Source organism: Oryctolagus cuniculus, chromosome 20, assembly GCF_964237555.1.
Source record: "Oryctolagus cuniculus chromosome 20, mOryCun1.1, whole genome shotgun sequence".
In the NCBI taxonomy this organism is placed as follows: domain Eukaryota; kingdom Metazoa; phylum Chordata; class Mammalia; order Lagomorpha; family Leporidae; genus Oryctolagus; species Oryctolagus cuniculus.
The window spans coordinates 10,105,803-10,123,699 of NC_091451.1; the positions used below are offsets into that span (position 1 = coordinate 10,105,803).

General features: G+C 39.2%; 1 protein-coding gene across 10 annotated transcripts in view; it reads left to right on the forward strand.

Annotated features, from left to right (window-relative positions):
- Positions 1 to 17,897, forward strand: part of C20H14orf39 (chromosome 20 C14orf39 homolog) — an 87,362-nt gene that overhangs the window by 53,827 nt on the left and 15,638 nt on the right. For all 10 annotated transcript variants that reach the window (XM_070065073.1, XM_017349489.3, XM_051826392.2 and 7 more), the window contains 2 exons: positions 1,793 to 1,971; positions 3,925 to 4,063. In XM_070065073.1, coding sequence (XP_069921174.1) covers positions 1,793 to 1,971; positions 3,925 to 4,063 — 318 coding nt within the window. The remainder of the gene's footprint in view (positions 1 to 1,792; positions 1,972 to 3,924; positions 4,064 to 17,897) is intronic.

The following is a 17,897-nucleotide window of genomic DNA, read 5'->3' on the forward strand; positions in this document are numbered from 1 at the left end:
TATTCAAAATCTCAATTTCATGGGAAAAACTTTCATTCATGTCATGTATGGATTGCTTTAATTCAAGGATTTGCTTCTGGTTGCTTTTGAGTAATCCTATGATTAATTTTTTGAATTCCATTTCTGACATTTCATCAATCTTTTCATCTTCACATTCTAATACTGAAATATTGTTATGTTTCCTTGGGGTGGCATCATGTTGTCTGCCTTATTCTTGTTTCTTGAATTTCTATGTTTATTTTTAAGTATTTTTAGAGATACTTGGTTTTTTCCTCTGATGGCTTTTATATTTGAACTGTACCTCTGTGGCTTAGTGGAATGTCTGCACTTTCAGTGAATACCAGGAAGTGTGTGCTGGGTGTGACCAGGGCTCTCTGGTCAGTGCTCCAGGGTGGGGCGAGTGTCCAGGGTGACACTCAAGTTTGGTGTGGTAGATCTTTTGTTAACAGATGGGGGGGTTGTTTACTTCTGTTGTTACAATCACACCTTTACCTCCTCTCCTCCAAGGTGATCATGCTTGTATATTAGCCCCCAGTGGATGCAATACTCATCCGCACCACTGTATTAGCCATACAGATGATCTGTGCAGTCTTCATTATGAGCGTGCATCTCCCTACAGTGATCTGCCCATGGCAACCTGGGAGCGCCAAGCATGTGGAGCTGCACCCTGTACCCTCTCATGCAGTACAGTCACAGAGTCCCGTCTCAGAGGGTCTGCCCCACCATTCAGTCAGGTCCACAGAGAGGCAGATGTTCCCTGAACCTGCTGTCTGTGGGTACTGTGCCTACACAACTTGAGGCCCCAGGGGCTGTGGTATGTTAGGAGGCTAGGGCGCCTCATGGTCTTATGTCAATCCTGTCAATCCTCCCACTCAGGCTCCAAGTCAGAGGGGACCATGGATTTTCCCTCTGCTAGAATCCCTGAATCACACCCATACACAAGAGCCACTGACCAAATGTTGCTCTTTGCTGCCACTGCTGTCACTGGTACTGCTGAGAAATGTCCTGTCTCAGCTAGTTTCTGCTGTGCATGTACACGAGGGCTTCCACAGCTGTCACGTCCACCCAGAATGGTGCCCCGCCTCTCAGCTAGGTGCCATGCGCCATTGTGGGGAGGATGCAGTGAGAAACATGCCCTTTTACATCCACTGGGTCTACAGGTACCCTCGAGCCCCTAGGGCTCCAGGCTGGACTCCTGCCTCACTCTCCCTCCAGCTGTATCACCGCAGCTTGCTGCATTCTGACCTCACTGCCATCTCCAAGCTAGCGCCCTCCACATCTCTTGCCTGCTGGAGTCATGTATTGCGTTCCTGTTCGTGCTGTGCATCTGCACCTTCCACACAGGTCCACGGCATTCCTCTTTTTTCCATAGAATTTCCACTGTGGTTTTCTCTCTAATTCTCCCTTCAAGGGTGCACTTCTTACACTTTTTTTCTTCGCTGTTTATCACAATCCCAGCACAGTACATTGCTCCCTATTATACTATCTGGGAATCTTAAAGTCTGTACAGTTCTTTGACCAGAGTATAATGTGATAATTGTAAAAGAAAAATCACTCCTAACCATTTTTCTCCATCAATTACATTTTTGGAACTAGGATAGAAAACAGAACTTAGATAATTAAAAATAATTATTATTTCTATTAGATATATTAGTATCACTTTCACCAGTTATTCTTATTTTACTTCGTTAAATAACATCATAGATTAGTGTTTTTCTACCGTACACATTTTTGTATATATCTGATTAATGCAGTAACATTTATTTTTATAGTTTTCTGTTTGAATTTTCAGGCTATCTACACAGAACATTTCGGAAAGACAATAGAAAATAATAGTGACAAAGTAGAAGAAAGAACTGAGAATTTTCCACAAACTCCTGAAATTTCTGTATTTTTAAGAACTCCTGAAGCTGTAAAAACACCTGAATCTTTGGAGAAAGTGCAGTTTCCTAAAACCCCATCATTTGAAATGTGAGATTTTTATTAATAATCACTACAAAATTATCTATATTGGGTTATATAAATAACTGATAGGAATAGGAAGATGCCTACACCTGTAACATTAGCAAGTTTTTACTATGGATTATTTCAGACACACATATGTGTACAGACAGTGTAATTAACTTCCATGTACCCATCACCCTCTGAACAATTACTAACATTTCACAGACCCTCCTCTCACTTTTCTTGAAACATTTAGCTGAAGATGGTATAGTTCCTGAGTACCCATCCATAGTAACAGTATATGGATTTAAGATTTATCAAGGGATAAAAATTATGGAAAAATTTAAAATATGAAGTTAAAAAGCTACTGTCATATATAGTAGATTATGGATCATTAAACAGTGTTCACAGTAGTCATTTTTTTCCCCTTATGTTGCAGTGTCCAAAGCAAAAATTGCCATTCTGTTAAGTAACCTCTTTAGGCATAAATACCACTAACATGAAACATGTAACTTTGGAAAAAAGTGCTACATTTGACCTTTTTATTTTATTTATTTTTAAAAGATTTATTTATTTGAAAGGCAGAATTACAGAGAGGCAGAGAGAGTCTTCCGTCTGCTAGTTCACTCCCTACATGGCCACAATGGCTAGAGCTGTGCCAATCTGAAGCCAGGAGCCAGGAGTTCCCTCCAGGTCTCCCATACGGGTGCAGGGGCCCAAGCACTTGGGCCATCTTCTACTGCTTTCCCAGGCCATAGCAGAGAGCTGGATTGGAATTGGAGCCGCCAGGTCTTGAACTAGCACCCATATGGAATGCTGGACTGCAGGCAGTGGCTTTACTTGCTATGCCACAGCGCTGGTCCCTAGCTATTTTATTTTAATGGTGAACTGTGAGGTACTTCTAGCATGTCGAACATTTCACTTCATCAGGGGTCTATCACTTGTGTTTAACTTCAGTATTTGGAATTACTGTAAGGGTTGTATATATGAATGTCATGTTGACTCAAGTATGTCATTTTCAAAGTGGAGCTCAGCAAATCTGAGAATTGTGAAAGAATGTGAGATCATATTCTAAACCTTTCTCCAAGGATAAGGAAACTATGATCTATAAGTTACTCATTAATGGTCTTAGAGGCACTTATAGCAACATTGTCAGACTTATTAAACTTATGTTTAATAAACATGTATGTAGCATGATGTGCAAGCCATTGTTAAAGGAATTTATAAATATTGCTCATTTATTACAACAACCTTTTGAGGTATAAGTACATTACTATTTTATAGATGAAGAAACAGAGTCACAGGCAATACAGCTGGTCAATGTTACAGTTGATGTTTTAAACCCAGGCAGTTCTGGGCCTACAAAACGTATTTTTAACTGTTGTATCCTGTTTTGTCTAATTGTATTTCATAGATTCTTTTAAAGTTTATTTTATATAGCACTCTGTGATGGTTGGCTTTTCATCAAACCTAAAATACTGTTGGCTTTCAAAATCTTGAAGACAGTAGTGTCAAAGTTAAGAGCTTAGATTTTAAATTTAGATCATTGCATTGAAATCCCAACTCTGGCACTTATATTATTCTTTTGAGCAAATGATTTAAACTCTGTAGGCTTCAAAATCCTCTAAAGTAAAATGAGGATGGTAGAAATAGTGCCTACTTATTTTTAAAAAATATTTTTTTATTTATTTAGTTTAAAGAGTTACAGAGAGATGGAGAGACAGCACTGGGCCAGGCCAAAGCCAGGAGCCAGGAGCTTTATTTGAGTCTCCCATGTGGATAGCAGGGGCCCAAACACTTAGGCCATCATCTGCTGTTTTTCCCAGGTTGTTAGCAGGGTTACTTACTGAAATAACTACTTTCTACATTTCTCTACTAAGCTAATTCTCATCTCTATACTAGTATTTAAGGTGCTCATCAGTCTGTAGGGTTAATAATAGATTTTTAATAGTTTTATGATTTCTTTTTTCTCTGTAACAGAAATAGAAATGCAATACCTGAAGGTCAAACAGAAAAGGGATCTCCTGGATTTTCTTTTCTTATGAGTTATACTTCTAGATCACCTGGATTGAATTTATTTGATTCTTCTATATTTGATTCAGAAATCTCATCAGATCAGGTAACAGAAAAAGCTTAAGTTTTATTTCTAAAAATTGTATACTGTAACTTGAGTAATTTTAGTTGCTTAGTACCAGACTGTCTTGGGACAGAGTACCAAAAAGACAATTTTTTAGAAATTCTGAGTATTGATAGTTTAGCAAATGATACCCCAGGCTGACATTTATTCAATACAAGAAGAATCCCTGGGTAGGGATGATTTCAGTTGCAGTTAAAGGCAGTTTAAAAATGAATCTGGCTTTAATGTATCTAACTTCTAAACATATTTTTAATCAATTTACAAAAGCCTCACATTATAAATTGGTCTTTTCAATTATGTGTGTACATAGCAGTGTTATCATTGCTTAATTTTAGAAGACCTAAAATATTTCCTTCTAATATTGATTTCTACTGTTTAGTGATACTAATAATCCTAAAGTGACTGTTTCTATATTTAGTGGTTAAAACCAGAGATTAAGATATATTTTTAGGAGCAGGCATTTGCTTTATTGGTTTAGATGCATATCAAGACACCCTCACCCCATATTGGAGTTTCCAGGTACAAATCCCAGCTCTGGGTCCTGATTCCGACTCCTTGCTAATACAGAACCTGAGTGGCAGCAAGTGACGACTCAAGCAATTAATTTCCTGATGTTGATATGGGAGAAATGCATTAAATTACCAGTTTTTGCCTTCGGCATGACCTAGCCCTGGCCATTGCAGACATTTAGGGAGTGAATGGGAAAGGAGCACTTGCTGTCACTCTCTGTCTTGATCTCTTTCACTCTCATGGAAAAGAAAAGAGAAAGTGTTTGGTACAGTAGTTAAGATGCTGCTTGGGAGCCAGCACTATGGTATAGTAGGCTAAGCCTCCACCTGTGGTGCTAGTATCTTATATTGGTGCAGGTTTGTGTCCCAATTGCTCCTTTTCCAATTCAGCTCTCTGCCTATAGCCTGGGAACACAATGGAAGATGGCTCAAGTGTTTGGGCCCCTGCACCCAGGTGGGAGACCCAAAAGAAGCTCCTGGCTCCTGGCTTCAGATTGACCCAGCCTCAGCCATTGCAGCCATCTGGGAAGTGAACCAGCAGATGGAAGACCTTTTTCTCCCTCTCTCTCTCTCTGTAACTCTTTCCCTCAAATAAATAAAAGTCCTTTTTTAAAAAGAAACATTTATTTATTTGAAAGGCAGAGTTAGAGAGGGAGAGACAGAGAGAGACAGAGAGATACCTTCTGTCCACTGGTTCATTCCCCAAATAGCTGCAAAAGCCGGGGCTGGGCCAGGATGAAGCCAGGAGCCAGGAGCTTCCCCTGAGTCTCCCACCTGCGTGCAGAGGTACAAGGACATGGGCCATCTTCTGCTTCTTTCCCAGGCCATTATCATGGAGCTAGATTGGAAGTGGAGCAGCCGGGACATGAACAGTGCCCATGTGGGATGTTGGCACTGCAGACTATGTCTTCACCTGCTGCACCACAGCAGTGGCCCCATACATTTTTTTTAAAAAGATTGCTGGTTGGGATATCCACATAGGAGTATGGGGTTTTACCTCATGACTGCTTTCCATCCAGCTTCTCGCTGACATGCACCCTGGGAGGCAGCAAATGATGGCTGAAGTAGTTGGGTCCATGCCACCCATATGGAAGGCCAGGATTGAGTTTCAGGCTCTTGACTTTGGCTTGGCGTGGCCCCAGCTATTGTAGGCGTTTGGAGATTAAACCAGAGGATGAAAGATATATCTCTCTCTCTTTGCCTTCCAAATAAAGTGAAAATAAATACATTAAAACTTTTTTATTAGCCAGCGCCGCAGCTCACTAGGCTAATCCTCCGCCTTGTGGCACTGGCACACCGAGTTCTAGTCCCGGTCGGGGCGCCGGATTCTGTCCCGGTTGCCCCTCTTTCAGGCCAGCTCTCTGCTGTGGCCAGGGAGTGCAGCGGAGGATGGCCCAAGTGCTTGGGCCCTGCACCCCATGGGAGACCAGGATAAGTACCTGGCTCCTGCCATCGGATCAGTGCAGCACGCCGGCCACGGCGGCCATTGGAGGGTGAACCAACGGCAAAAGGAAGACCTTTCTCTCTGACTCTCTCTCTCACTGTCCACTCTGCCTGTCAAAAACAAACAAACAAAAACCTTTTTTATTAATATAAAGAGAAAGATTTCATGTGAAGATAAATATATTTTATTTGTTTTTAAAGATTTATTTATTTATTTGAAAGTCAGGGTTACACACACACACAGACACAGAGAGGGAGGGAGGGAGGAAGGGAGAGAGGGGTCTTCCATCTACTGGTTCATTCCCCAATTTGCTGCAACTGCCAGAGCTGCGCCGATCTGGAGCTAGGAGCCGAGAGCTTCTTCCAGGTCTCCCATGCAGGTGCAGGGGCCTAAACATTTGGGCCATCTTCTACTGCTTTCCCAGGCACACTAGCAGGGAGCTGGATCAGAAGTGGAGCAGCCGGGACTTGAACTGGCGCCCATATGGAATGCCAGCACTGCAGGCAGCAGCTTTACCCACTATGCCATAGTGCCAGCCCACTAAATACATTTAAAAAACGCATACTTTACTTGAAAAATGGAGAAAATATTGTGAAGTGGTTAAAACTAGACTTTAAAGTCAGATTGCTTGGTTACGTACTATATGTGGGGTTTTGGGAATGGAACTCTGATTCCTTATGTGTAAAATGGAAATAATATTTACTTAATTTTCATTTAGAATAATATGAATGCAAAATACATTTATATATCCTTTTTTTAAAAGGATACATAATCTTTTTAAAACAAGATTTATTCATTTATTTGAAAGTCAGGGTTAGAGGGAGACATGGAGATCTTCTGCCTGCAGGTTCACTTCCCAAATGGCTGCAGCAGCCAGAGTTGGGCCTGGCCGAAGCCAGGAGACAAGAGTTTCATCCTTGGACTTGAGCCATGATCTGTACTTTCCTAGGCACATTAGCATGGAGCTGGATTGGAAGTGCAGCAGCTGGGACTCAAACTGGTGCCGTTATGGGTTGCTGACATTGCAACACCAGCCCCATATGTATAACCTTAACAGGATACGTGTGCATTTTGGGTAGAGGAAAACTACAAATCTACTGAAAATTTGTTTGACTGCTTGGATATATGAAGTACTTGTGTACTCAGAAAATATTTTCTTCTCAAAATAATTTATAAATATAATCAAATTCTAATCTAATTTTAATCCTGGCAATATTATTTATCTTTATTTATTTATTTATTTATTTTTTTGGTGGTAGTGATGGGGAAAGAGGTTGATCAGATAATTAGTAAGTTTTCTAGGGAGAAAGTGGTCAAGAATAATGAAGAAAATGTTTCAAAATAAGATTAGTAATAAATTAAAATGAAATGCTAAAAAATTTAGCTTAAACGCAGAAAAGAGTGAAAGTAACAATACAAAGGGAAGAAAAAGAAAATAGTAAAACAGTCTAAATTATAAACTTTTGTAGAATTACCTTAATATGAATGGTATAAACTCTACATAAAAGGTAGACTGTAAAAATTGATGAAAAAATAAGACCTAAGTTATCTATGAGAGACACAACTAAGATATAAAGACAAAGACAGGTTGAAAATAAATGAATGGAAAATGATATATCTCAAAAGTGCAAGCAATAAATAGGTCGCAGTGGCTATGTTAATATCATTTTGTAATCTTTAAGATAATGTTACTAGAGATAAGAGGAATACTTCATACAGATAAAAGGTTCATTCATAAGGAAGATGTAATAATCACAAATGTTCCCAATAACTGCTTCAAAACTCATGAAATAAAAATTGTCAGAACTAAAGAGAGACCTAAAACATAAACATAATTGGAAATATCCCTCTCTCAGCAATTGATAGAATTACACAACATAGCTAATAAAGATCTTCTGTAAGTTCTAAATAGTACTATCTGTCCCTCTGACTGAATTGACTTTTATAGAACACCACATCCAACAATTACAACATATATAGACTTAAGTCTTGGGCCATAAAATGATTCTCAATGAATGTAAAATGATTAAAATCAGAGTTATGTTCTGTGATCACAACAGAAATAAGTTAGAATTCAAGAAAAATAAGTTATCTTCAAAAATCCTAAATAGGTCTTGAATCAAAGAATAAATCATGAGATAAATCAGAAAAGATATCTAGCCAAATTATTATGAAAATTCAGTTCTTTAAAAACTGTGGGGAAAGGAGACAAGTATTTGGCACGGTGGTTAAAGATTCTGCTTAGGACACCTGCATGCCATATTGGAATGTCTGGTTTGAGTCACAGATCTGCTTCCAATCCAACTGCCCCCTACTGTACACTCTTGGAGGTGGCAAATGATGGTTCAAGTACTTGGGTTTCATGCCACCCATGTTGGAGACCCAGATTGGGTTCTGGATGCCAGGCTTTGCCCTGGACAAGCCCTGGATGATTGTAGGCATTTGGAGAATACAACTATGGATGGAAGATTTCTCTTTGTCTTTCTGCCTATCAAATAAAATGAAAATAAATGAAGTTTAAAAAATTTAAAGCCTGTGGGATGTTGCTAAGACCAGAACAAAATGTTAGCTTTAAATAGTTTAATTAATTATTTAAATAATTAACAGAAAAGAAGAAGGGTCTAAAATCAGTGACCTAAAGTTCTGTCTTGAGATGCCAGAAAAGGAAGAACAAAGCAAATCCAAAGTAAATAGAATAAAGAAAAATGACAAGGACAGATAGAATGAAATGGAAAACAAGCATGAAAGAAAATCAACAAAGTCAAAGTTCTTTGAAACTTATTGACAAAATTGAAGAACTCTTAGCTAGATTGGCAAATAAAAAGTGGTAGTTATTAGGAATAAAAATTCTGAATATTATGAAATATATTGGTAAGAGAAAATTTTCTTTGCATGTATTAAAACATCTTGTAAACCTAAAGAATCAGAATGGTGTGGTAATTAAATAAAGATTGATAGAGTGATCAGCAATATGGACTTTTGTCTCACAATGTAAGAATTTATTTTTAAAACATTTTATTAAAATATAGTATACACGCCAAGAAATGCACATAAGTATACAGATCAATTCTTTTGTCATTTGATCACAATCATAACCAACTCCCAAATGAAGAACAACAAATCTTTACTAGTACCCCAAGAGTCCTCATATTCCCCCCTCTCCATTTTTCTTTTTTTAACATTTGAAATAAGAGTATATTGTCATTTACATGGTATGATTCAGTGAAGTAATATTTATAACTATACCAAATGATCTGACATCCACATACTTTTTTTAAAAAGATTTATTTATTTATTTGAAAGGCAGAGTTACAGAGAGAGGGAGAGACAGAGAGAGAGGTCTTCTATCTGCTGGTTCACTCCCTAAATGACCACAATGGCCGGGGCTGGGCCAGGCCAAAACCAAGAGCCAGGAGCTTTTTGCAGTTCTCCCACATGGGTGCAGGGACCCAAGCACTTGAGCCGTCTTCCACTGTTCTAGGCCGTTAGCAGAGAGCTGGATTGGAAGAGGAGCAGCCAGGACTAGAATCGGCACCCATATGGGATGCCAGCACTGTAGACAGACAGAGGCTTAACATGCTATACTACAGCACTAGCCCATCCATACACTTTTTAAAACTCTCTATAATACTGCAAATCAGAGAAATCATGATATTTTTCTTTTTTGGGTCTGGCTTATTTCACTTAATGTTCTCCAGTTGCATCCATTTTGTTGCGAATGTCAGGATTTCATTCGTTTTTATGACTGAGCAACATTTCATTGTGTGTATATGCTGTATTTTCTTAATCCAGTCATTAATTGTTGGATATGTATGTTGATTCTGCGTCTTAGCTATTATGAATTGATCTATAAACATGGGAATACAGGTAACTCTTTCACATGCTGATTTCATTTCCTTTGTATATATTCCCAGGAGTGAGATAACTGGGTTATATGGTAGTTCTATTTTTACTTTTCCGAGGAATCTCCATATGTATTACATAATGGGTTTACCAGTTTCATTCCTACCAACAGTTTATTAGTATTCCTTTTTCTCCACATCCTCTCCAGCATTTGTTATTTGCTTGATATTTGGCTGAAAGTCATTCTAACTGGGGTGATGTGATACCTCATTGTGGTTTTAATTTGCATTTTGCTTTTGCTAGTGATCCCAATATTTTTTATTTGTCCACTGGCCATTTGTCTTTCATCCTTCGAAAAATGCCTGTTCATATGTTTTGCCCATTTGTTAACTGGATTGTTTGTTTTGTTGTTGTGGAGTTTCTTGAGCTCTTGATGTATTCTGGATATTAATCCCTTTTTGGATACATAATTTGTAAATATTTTCTATCATTCTGTCAGCTGCCTTTTCACTTTGTTAATTGTTATTTCCCTTGGTATGCAGAAGTTTCTTAGCTTGATGTAATCCTATTTGTCTATTTTTTCTTTTATTGCCTTGCTTTTGGGGTCTTATTCAAGAAGTCTTTGCCTACACAGATATCTTGCCGCTTTTCCCGTATATTTTCCTTTAGTAATTTGACAGTTTCCGGTCTCAGGTTTAGATCGGTAATACATTCTGAGTTGATTTTTGAATAGGGTGTAATTCTCCCAGTACCGTTTGTTGGAGAGACTACCCTTTCTCCAGAGATTGATTTTAGCTTGTTTGTCAAAGAGTACTTGGTTGTAAATGCATGGATTAATGTCTGGGATTTCTGTTCTGTTCTGATGGTCTATATGTCTATTTTTGTGCCATTACCAGGCTCCCAGGCTCTTTTGATTATAACAACCCTGTATTATGTCTTAAAATCTGGTTTTGAGATGCCTCTGACTTTGTTTCATTGTTTAAGATTGCTTTGGTTATTTGGAGTCTTTTGTGTTTCCATATTAATTTTATGGTTGGTTTTTCTAAATCTCTGAATAAGCTCCTTGGCATTTTGATAGGGATCACATTGAATCTGTAAAATTTTGGACGGTAGTATGAACATTTTAATTATATGAATGCTTTCAATCCACAAACATGAAAGATTTTTCCATTTTTGTGTGTTTTCTTTTTCATTAATATATAATTTTCTTTATAGAGATTTTTCACATACTTGGTTAAATTTATCTCAAGGTATTTAAATTTTTTTTGTAGCTATTGGGAATGGGACAAATCTTGCAAATTCTTTCTCAGCCAGAGCATTGTTGGTATGTAAGAATACTATTGATTTTTGTGTGTTTATTTTTTTTCTGCAACTTCTCTGAATTCTCTTACGAGTTTCAATATTCCCTTAGTGAAGTCTCTTGATTCTCCTGTGTAAAGGATCATGTCATCTTCAAACAAAGATAATTTGACCTCCTCCTTTCCAATTTGTATCTCTTTGATTTCTTTTTCTTGCCTAACGTCTATGGCTGCCAGAACTATATAGGATAATAGTGGTGAGAATGGACGTCTTCGTCTGGTTCTAGATCTTAGTAGAAATGCTTCCAACTTTCTCCCATTCAATATGATACTGGCTGTAGGATTGTTGTGTATTGCCTTGATGGTGTAGAGGAATGTTCCTTATATACCCAATTTGCTTAAGGTCTTCATCATGAAAAAATGTTGTTAAAGCATGTTGTCCAGTCTTCATGTATCTGTATATTTTCTAGATATTCTTGAGTTCTTAATTTCCAGCTTCATTACATTGTGGTCAGAACAGTTACATTGAATGATTTCAGTTTTTATGAATTCGCCGAGACTTGCTTTATGGCCTTGGCATATGGTCTGTCCTAGAGAAAGTTCCATGTAATGATGAAAAGAATGTGCATTCTGCATATGTGCTATGAAATGTTCTGTAGGTCTGTTTCATCCATAGTGTAGATTATCTCTGCTGTTTCTTTGTTGTTTTTTTTGACTAGCTGATATGTTCATTGATGAAAGTGGAGTGTTAAAGTCTCCCCATTATTATTGTATTGGAGTCTGTGTCTCCCTTTAGCTCTACTAGTATTTGTTTTAAATAGCTAGGTGCCCTGGCATTGGGTGAATATACATTTACTATTGTCATGTCTTCCTGTTGAACTGATCCCTTAATCATTACATGATGCCCTTCTCTGTCTGTTTTAACAGTTTTTGTATTAAAGTCTATTTTGTCTGATATTAGGATGGCTACACCTCCTTGTTTTTGCTATTAGCTTGGAATATCTTTTTTTTTTTTTTTTTTTTTTTTTTTTTGACAGGCAGAGTGCACAGTGAGAGAGAGAGAGACAGAGAGAAAGGTCTTCCTTTGCCGTTGGTTCACCCTTCAATGGCCGCCACGGCTGGCGCACTGTGGCCGGTGCACCGCGCTGATCCAATGGCAGGAGCCAGGTACTTACCCTGGTCTCCCATGGGGTGCAGGGCCCAAGCACTTGGCCATCCTCCACTGCACTCCTTGGCCACAGCAGAGGGCTGGCCTGGAAGAGGGGCAACCGGAGTTTGGAATATCTTTTACCATCCTTTTACTTTCAGTCTGTATGTATATTTGTTGATGAAATGTGTTTTTTGTAGGCAGCAAATAGGTGGATCTTGTTTTTTAATTTATTCAGCCTGTCTGTATCTTTTAATGGGTGAATTTAGGCCATTTACATTCAAAGTTGTTATTGATATGTAAGAACCTGGTCCTGCCATTTTCTCAAATATTCCTGATATTTGCTTTGAATTTCCTTTGTACTTTTACTAGATTTTCAGCCTTTACATTCTTTCATAATAATGCCTGTTTTTCTCTGTGACTGTTTGGAGTACTTCCCAAGAATTATTTGTAAGGCTGGATGAGTTGTGACAAATTCTTTCAATTTCTATTCATTTTGCTTCATTTTACCTTCATTTATTAATGAGAGCTTGTTGAATGCAATATTCTGGGTTGACAGTTTCTTTATTTTAGAACTTGGACTGTATCTCTCTTAGTCTATGAAGTTTCTGATGAGAAATTGGCTGTTAGTCTAATCATGGATCCTCTGAAGGTGATCAGGCATTCTCTTGTGCACATTTTAGAATATTTTCTTTGGGTTTACTGTTGAAAGTTTGACTATAATGTGTTGTGGTGAAGATCTTTTCTGATCATGTCTGTTAGAAGTTCTGTGTGCTTCCTTTACTTGAATGTCCCTATCTTTCTCAAAATTAGGGAAGTTTTCTGCTATTATTTCTCTGAATAGGCCTTCTAATCCTTTCTCTTTCTATGCCTTCAGGAACTCCTAAATCACATATGTTTGGTCATTTGACAGTATCTCATAAATCTCTAATGCTATTTTCAGCTTTTCTGATTTTTTTCTTCTTTTTTGTCTGACTTATTTCCAAAGATTTGTCTTCTAGCTCAGATATTCTTTTTTCTGTATCACCAAGTCTGTTAAAGCTTTCTCGCACTGTATTTTATGTATTTGACATACTGAATTCCTCATTTCTAATATTTTAGTTAAATTTTTCTTCACTGTATCAGCAAAATTGTTCACCTGTGTCATATATGATTTATTTATCTCATGTATTTGTTTCTCTGTGTTTTTGAGTAATCTTATGATCATTCTTTTCAGGAATTTCTTCTTCACTTTCTATTTTTTTTAATTTTTATTTATTTATTTATTTCTTTGACAGGCAGAGTGCACAGTGAGAGAGAGAGACAGAGAGAAAGGTCTTCCTTTGCCGTTGGTTCACCCTCCAATGGCCGCCGCCGCTGGCGCGCTGCGGCCGGCGCACCGCGCTGATCCGATGGCAGGAGCCAGGTACTTATCCTGGTCTCCCATGGGGTGCAGGGCCCAAGCACTTGGGCCATCCTCCACTGCACTCCCTGGCCACAGCAGAGAGCTGGCCTGGAAGAAGGGCAACCGGGACAGAATCTGGCGCCCCGACCGGGACTAGAACCCGGTGTGCCGGCGCCACAAGGCAGAGGATTAGCCTAGTGAACCGTGGCGCTGGCTTCTTCTTCACTTTCTAATATTGAAGTGGTGTTGTGTTCCTTTTGGGGAGTCATATAGTCTTCCTTGTTCATGTTTCTTGTATTTCTGCATTTATTTTTAGATATTTGTAGAAACACTTGTTGGTTTTCTCCTCTGATGGCTTTTATTTTTGAACTGTGCCTCTGGCTTGGTGTAGTGTCTGCTCCTTCATTGGCTATCCAGAGGCATGTGCTGGGTAAGGCCAGGGTGCTCTCATCAGTGCCCAGTGGTGGGACAAGAGTCTAGGATGACACCCAAGTTGGGCATGGCTAATCTGTTCTATTGTCAGCAGGGAGGAAGATATGATCACATTGGCTGGTGTAATCATAGCCTCATCTCCTCTCTGCCAAGGTGTTTAATGCCCAGGCTTAACCCATAGTGGTTTTGAGCACCCCCGTGCAGTTGCCTGAACAGCACAATGGATCTGTCCAATGTGAGCATGGATGCCTCGGCAATGATCACCCCAGTCACTTAAGAAACTCTGAACGTCTGAAGCCAGACACAATGATTGCCCAGAGACCCAGCTATGCCCAACACCATATTGTGCAGTTACAGAATTCCCACAGTCATAGCACACAAGGCTCGCATATTCACCCAGTGCAGGGGATCCACTCAACCCCGCAATCTTGCTCCATTCACAGAGAGAGCAGATGCATTCCCAGAGCCAGCTGCCTGTTGGTGGTCCACCTTGGCAGTTTGATTGTGGGCACCTGTGGTAGAGCAGGGGGAGGGTAGCACCTCACAGTCCTAAGTTGGTGCCCAGCCCCCTGCCAACCTCGTAAGCCAGACTCACAGTCAATGGGGATGACCGACTTATCCCTCTGAACCACCATGCCCCCTGCTAGCACTCAAGACTGGACTCAAAGTCAGTGTAGTCTGCAAGGTTCTCCCCCAGACAATATCACCAGTGACATAGGCTATGGCAGTTTCCTCTCACCTTGCTCCCAGAAGATGGCATCTTCTCCAGCCCGCAGCTATGGGAGTCATTGTGGTGTCCCCGCTCTTATTTTACTTTTTACAATGACATACTTTCATTTTCTTTATAATCACAAGATTAACCCTCCACTTACTAAAGAATTCAATAAGTAGTAAGTAGAAAAATCACTGTTCCTCAAGAGTATAGACAAATGCTATAACTAATAATCAAATCTCAAAATGTCAATTTTGCTTATATAAACTACATCTTTTGTACTCTGTGTATTAGTTATCACAAATCAGTGAAAACATGGTATTTGTCTTTTGGGGACTGGCTTATTTCACTAAGCATAATAATCTCCAGTTTCATCCATTTTGTTGCAAAAGACAGGATATCCTTCTTTTTATAGCTGAGTAGTATTCTATCACTTATGTATACCATAATTTATTTATCCAGTCATCAGTTGACAGGACATCTGAGTTGATTCCGTATCTTAGCTATTGTTAGTTGAGCTGCTATATACATAAGGGTAACATATCTCTGTCGTTTTTCAGTTTCTTGTCCCTGTCACATATGGATTTCCTTATTTCATTTAACTGTGTCTCTGTGTACTTGAGTAACCTTATGATCATTCTTTTGAATTCCTTTTCAGACATTTTGTCAATCTCCCCTTCTTCACAGTCCAATATTAATGTATTATTGTGTTCCTTATGAACAAGCCTTCCTTGTTCATATGTTTTGTGTTTCTACATTGAATTTTATGCCTGTAGGGTATCACTCTTATCTCCTCTGGGGGATACTCTTAAAACAAATTTTATTGAAGGCTTTATTCTTGTAAATGTGCCTCTGTGGCTCAATTGAGTGCCTGAAGCTTGCATTGGATTTCTAGGAGTGTGTGTGTTCTTGGTGGGTCCAGGGAGTTCTGACCACCATTTGTGGGTGGGACAAGGTTCCAGGGTGACACCCGAGTTGGACATGCTATAGCTACTCTGGCTAGTCAGTAGTAGGAGATGTTGGAGCTGGCTGGTTTGTTCACAGTCTCTGCCCTTCTCTGTGCCAAGGTGAACCAACTGATTAATGGTCCAGAGAAAACTCATGGTGCCTGCACATCCTACCTACTCAGGCACAAGCACCATACAGAGCACTCACCCACTCTGTAGTGTGTACCCAGCATATATTGAGCTCCAAGTTTCCAGCAGACTGCATGGGTGTACGGAACCCAGCCACAGTCCTCATACCTCTCAGCTCTGTGGTCTGTGTCCAGAACTCTCCCAGTCAAAGGATACAGGGGTTCTGCTTTCCTCCCTGTGAGCTGCCTCATCCCTGTGAAAGCTGCCTGCCATTCCCTGAGTCAGAACAAAGATCTGCTACAACTGCCCCTCCACAAATTGCCTTGGTGGTTTGGTGGTAGAGGGAAGGGATGCAGTATGGCTTCCTTTCATGGATCAAAGCTGCCAGTGGCAGGTATTGTGGAAGCCTCCTCTTATGTTGTCTGGGAAGATGGTGCTTCCCAGCTGGGTACCAACTGCGTATATGCAGAAGTCACTGGAGGTGTGTGGTTGGCGGCTGAGTATCTGTCCTCCCTTTTCACTGATTTATGGAGTCTCTTTCCTGCTCTATTCTGTCCACCCTCCACTGAAAATTCCTCTTAACCAGTAACCTGGGAACATGGTCCTTCCTTCACTTTTCTTATATCTTTCTTTGGCAGAGGTCAGTGTGGCTTCTCACTATTCAGCCTTCTTGGATTTCTCAAAGGGAAAGAATTTAGAAAGTGTTAAAGTTGGGAACCTCAAATTGGTAGGGATGCATTAGACACTCATCTTACAGTATACACCAATAAAAGTTACACATATATTAAATTAAATGAAAAAAAATTAACCATAAAGTACTTCAAAGGAAATATGTGAATATTTACTAAGTGTAAATGGAGTGGAACAAAAAAGGAAAAATATGTTTGATATAATAAAAAATTAGGCTCCTATATGTTAAATATTTTTTAAAGAAAAATCAATTTTTATAAATATTTGCAATCATATGACAAGGAATTAACATTTTTAATATGTAAAGAAAAAAATCTCAGTAGAGAAATGAGCAAATTCCATTTGGTGAATAATTCACTGAATAAGAAATTCAAATGACTTCTATGAGGGGAAACATCTTTCCTTATTAATTGTAAAAGAATTGTAATGTGCATAACAGTGTTTATTCAAATGTGATTTTTAAAAAGATTTTATTTATTTATTTGAAAGGCAGAGTTACAGAAAGGCAGAGTCAGAAAGAGAAAGAGAGAGACAGAGAGACAGAGAAAGAGGTCTTCCATCCTCTGGTTCACTCCCCAAATGGCTACAATGGCTGGAGCTGGGCCATTCTGAAGCCAGGAGCCAGGAGCTCCCTCCAGGTCTCCCACATGGGTGCAGGGGCCCAAGGACTTTGGCCATCTTCTACTGCTTTCCCAGGCCATAGCAGAGGGCTGGATCAAAAGTAGAGCAGCTGGGACTCAAACCAGTGCTCATATGAGATGTTGGCACTGCAGGCTGCGGCTTTACCCATTATGTCATAGCACTGACCCCTCAAATGAGATTTTTATACTAGAAAAAGTTGAAAAAACCTAAGTATTCAAAATAAAAGAATTGTTGAAAGTGGTATGTCTATCTAAAGGTATATTATATTGCCACAAAGAGTTAGGTTTTAGAAGAATAGTGAAATGAGAAAATGTCAATAATCCAATATCAAGAATAAAAAGAATACCAAAATCGATGCTGTCATGATTCAATTTTTTAAGTTTTAATTTTTATTAATTTTTATTTTATCTTCCATTTGTTGGTTCACTACCCAAATGTCCTCAATGGCCAGGATTGAGCCAGGAGCTGAGAACTCTACCTTGGTCTCCCATGTGGGTGCAAGTTTGGAATTCAGAGTTACAGAAAAAGAGAGAGAGATTTTCCATCTGCTGATGTACTCCTTAAATAGCCAGAATTGCTATAGCTGGACCAGGCTGAAGCTGGGAGCCCAGAGCTCCCACCTGGGATTCAGGGGCCCAA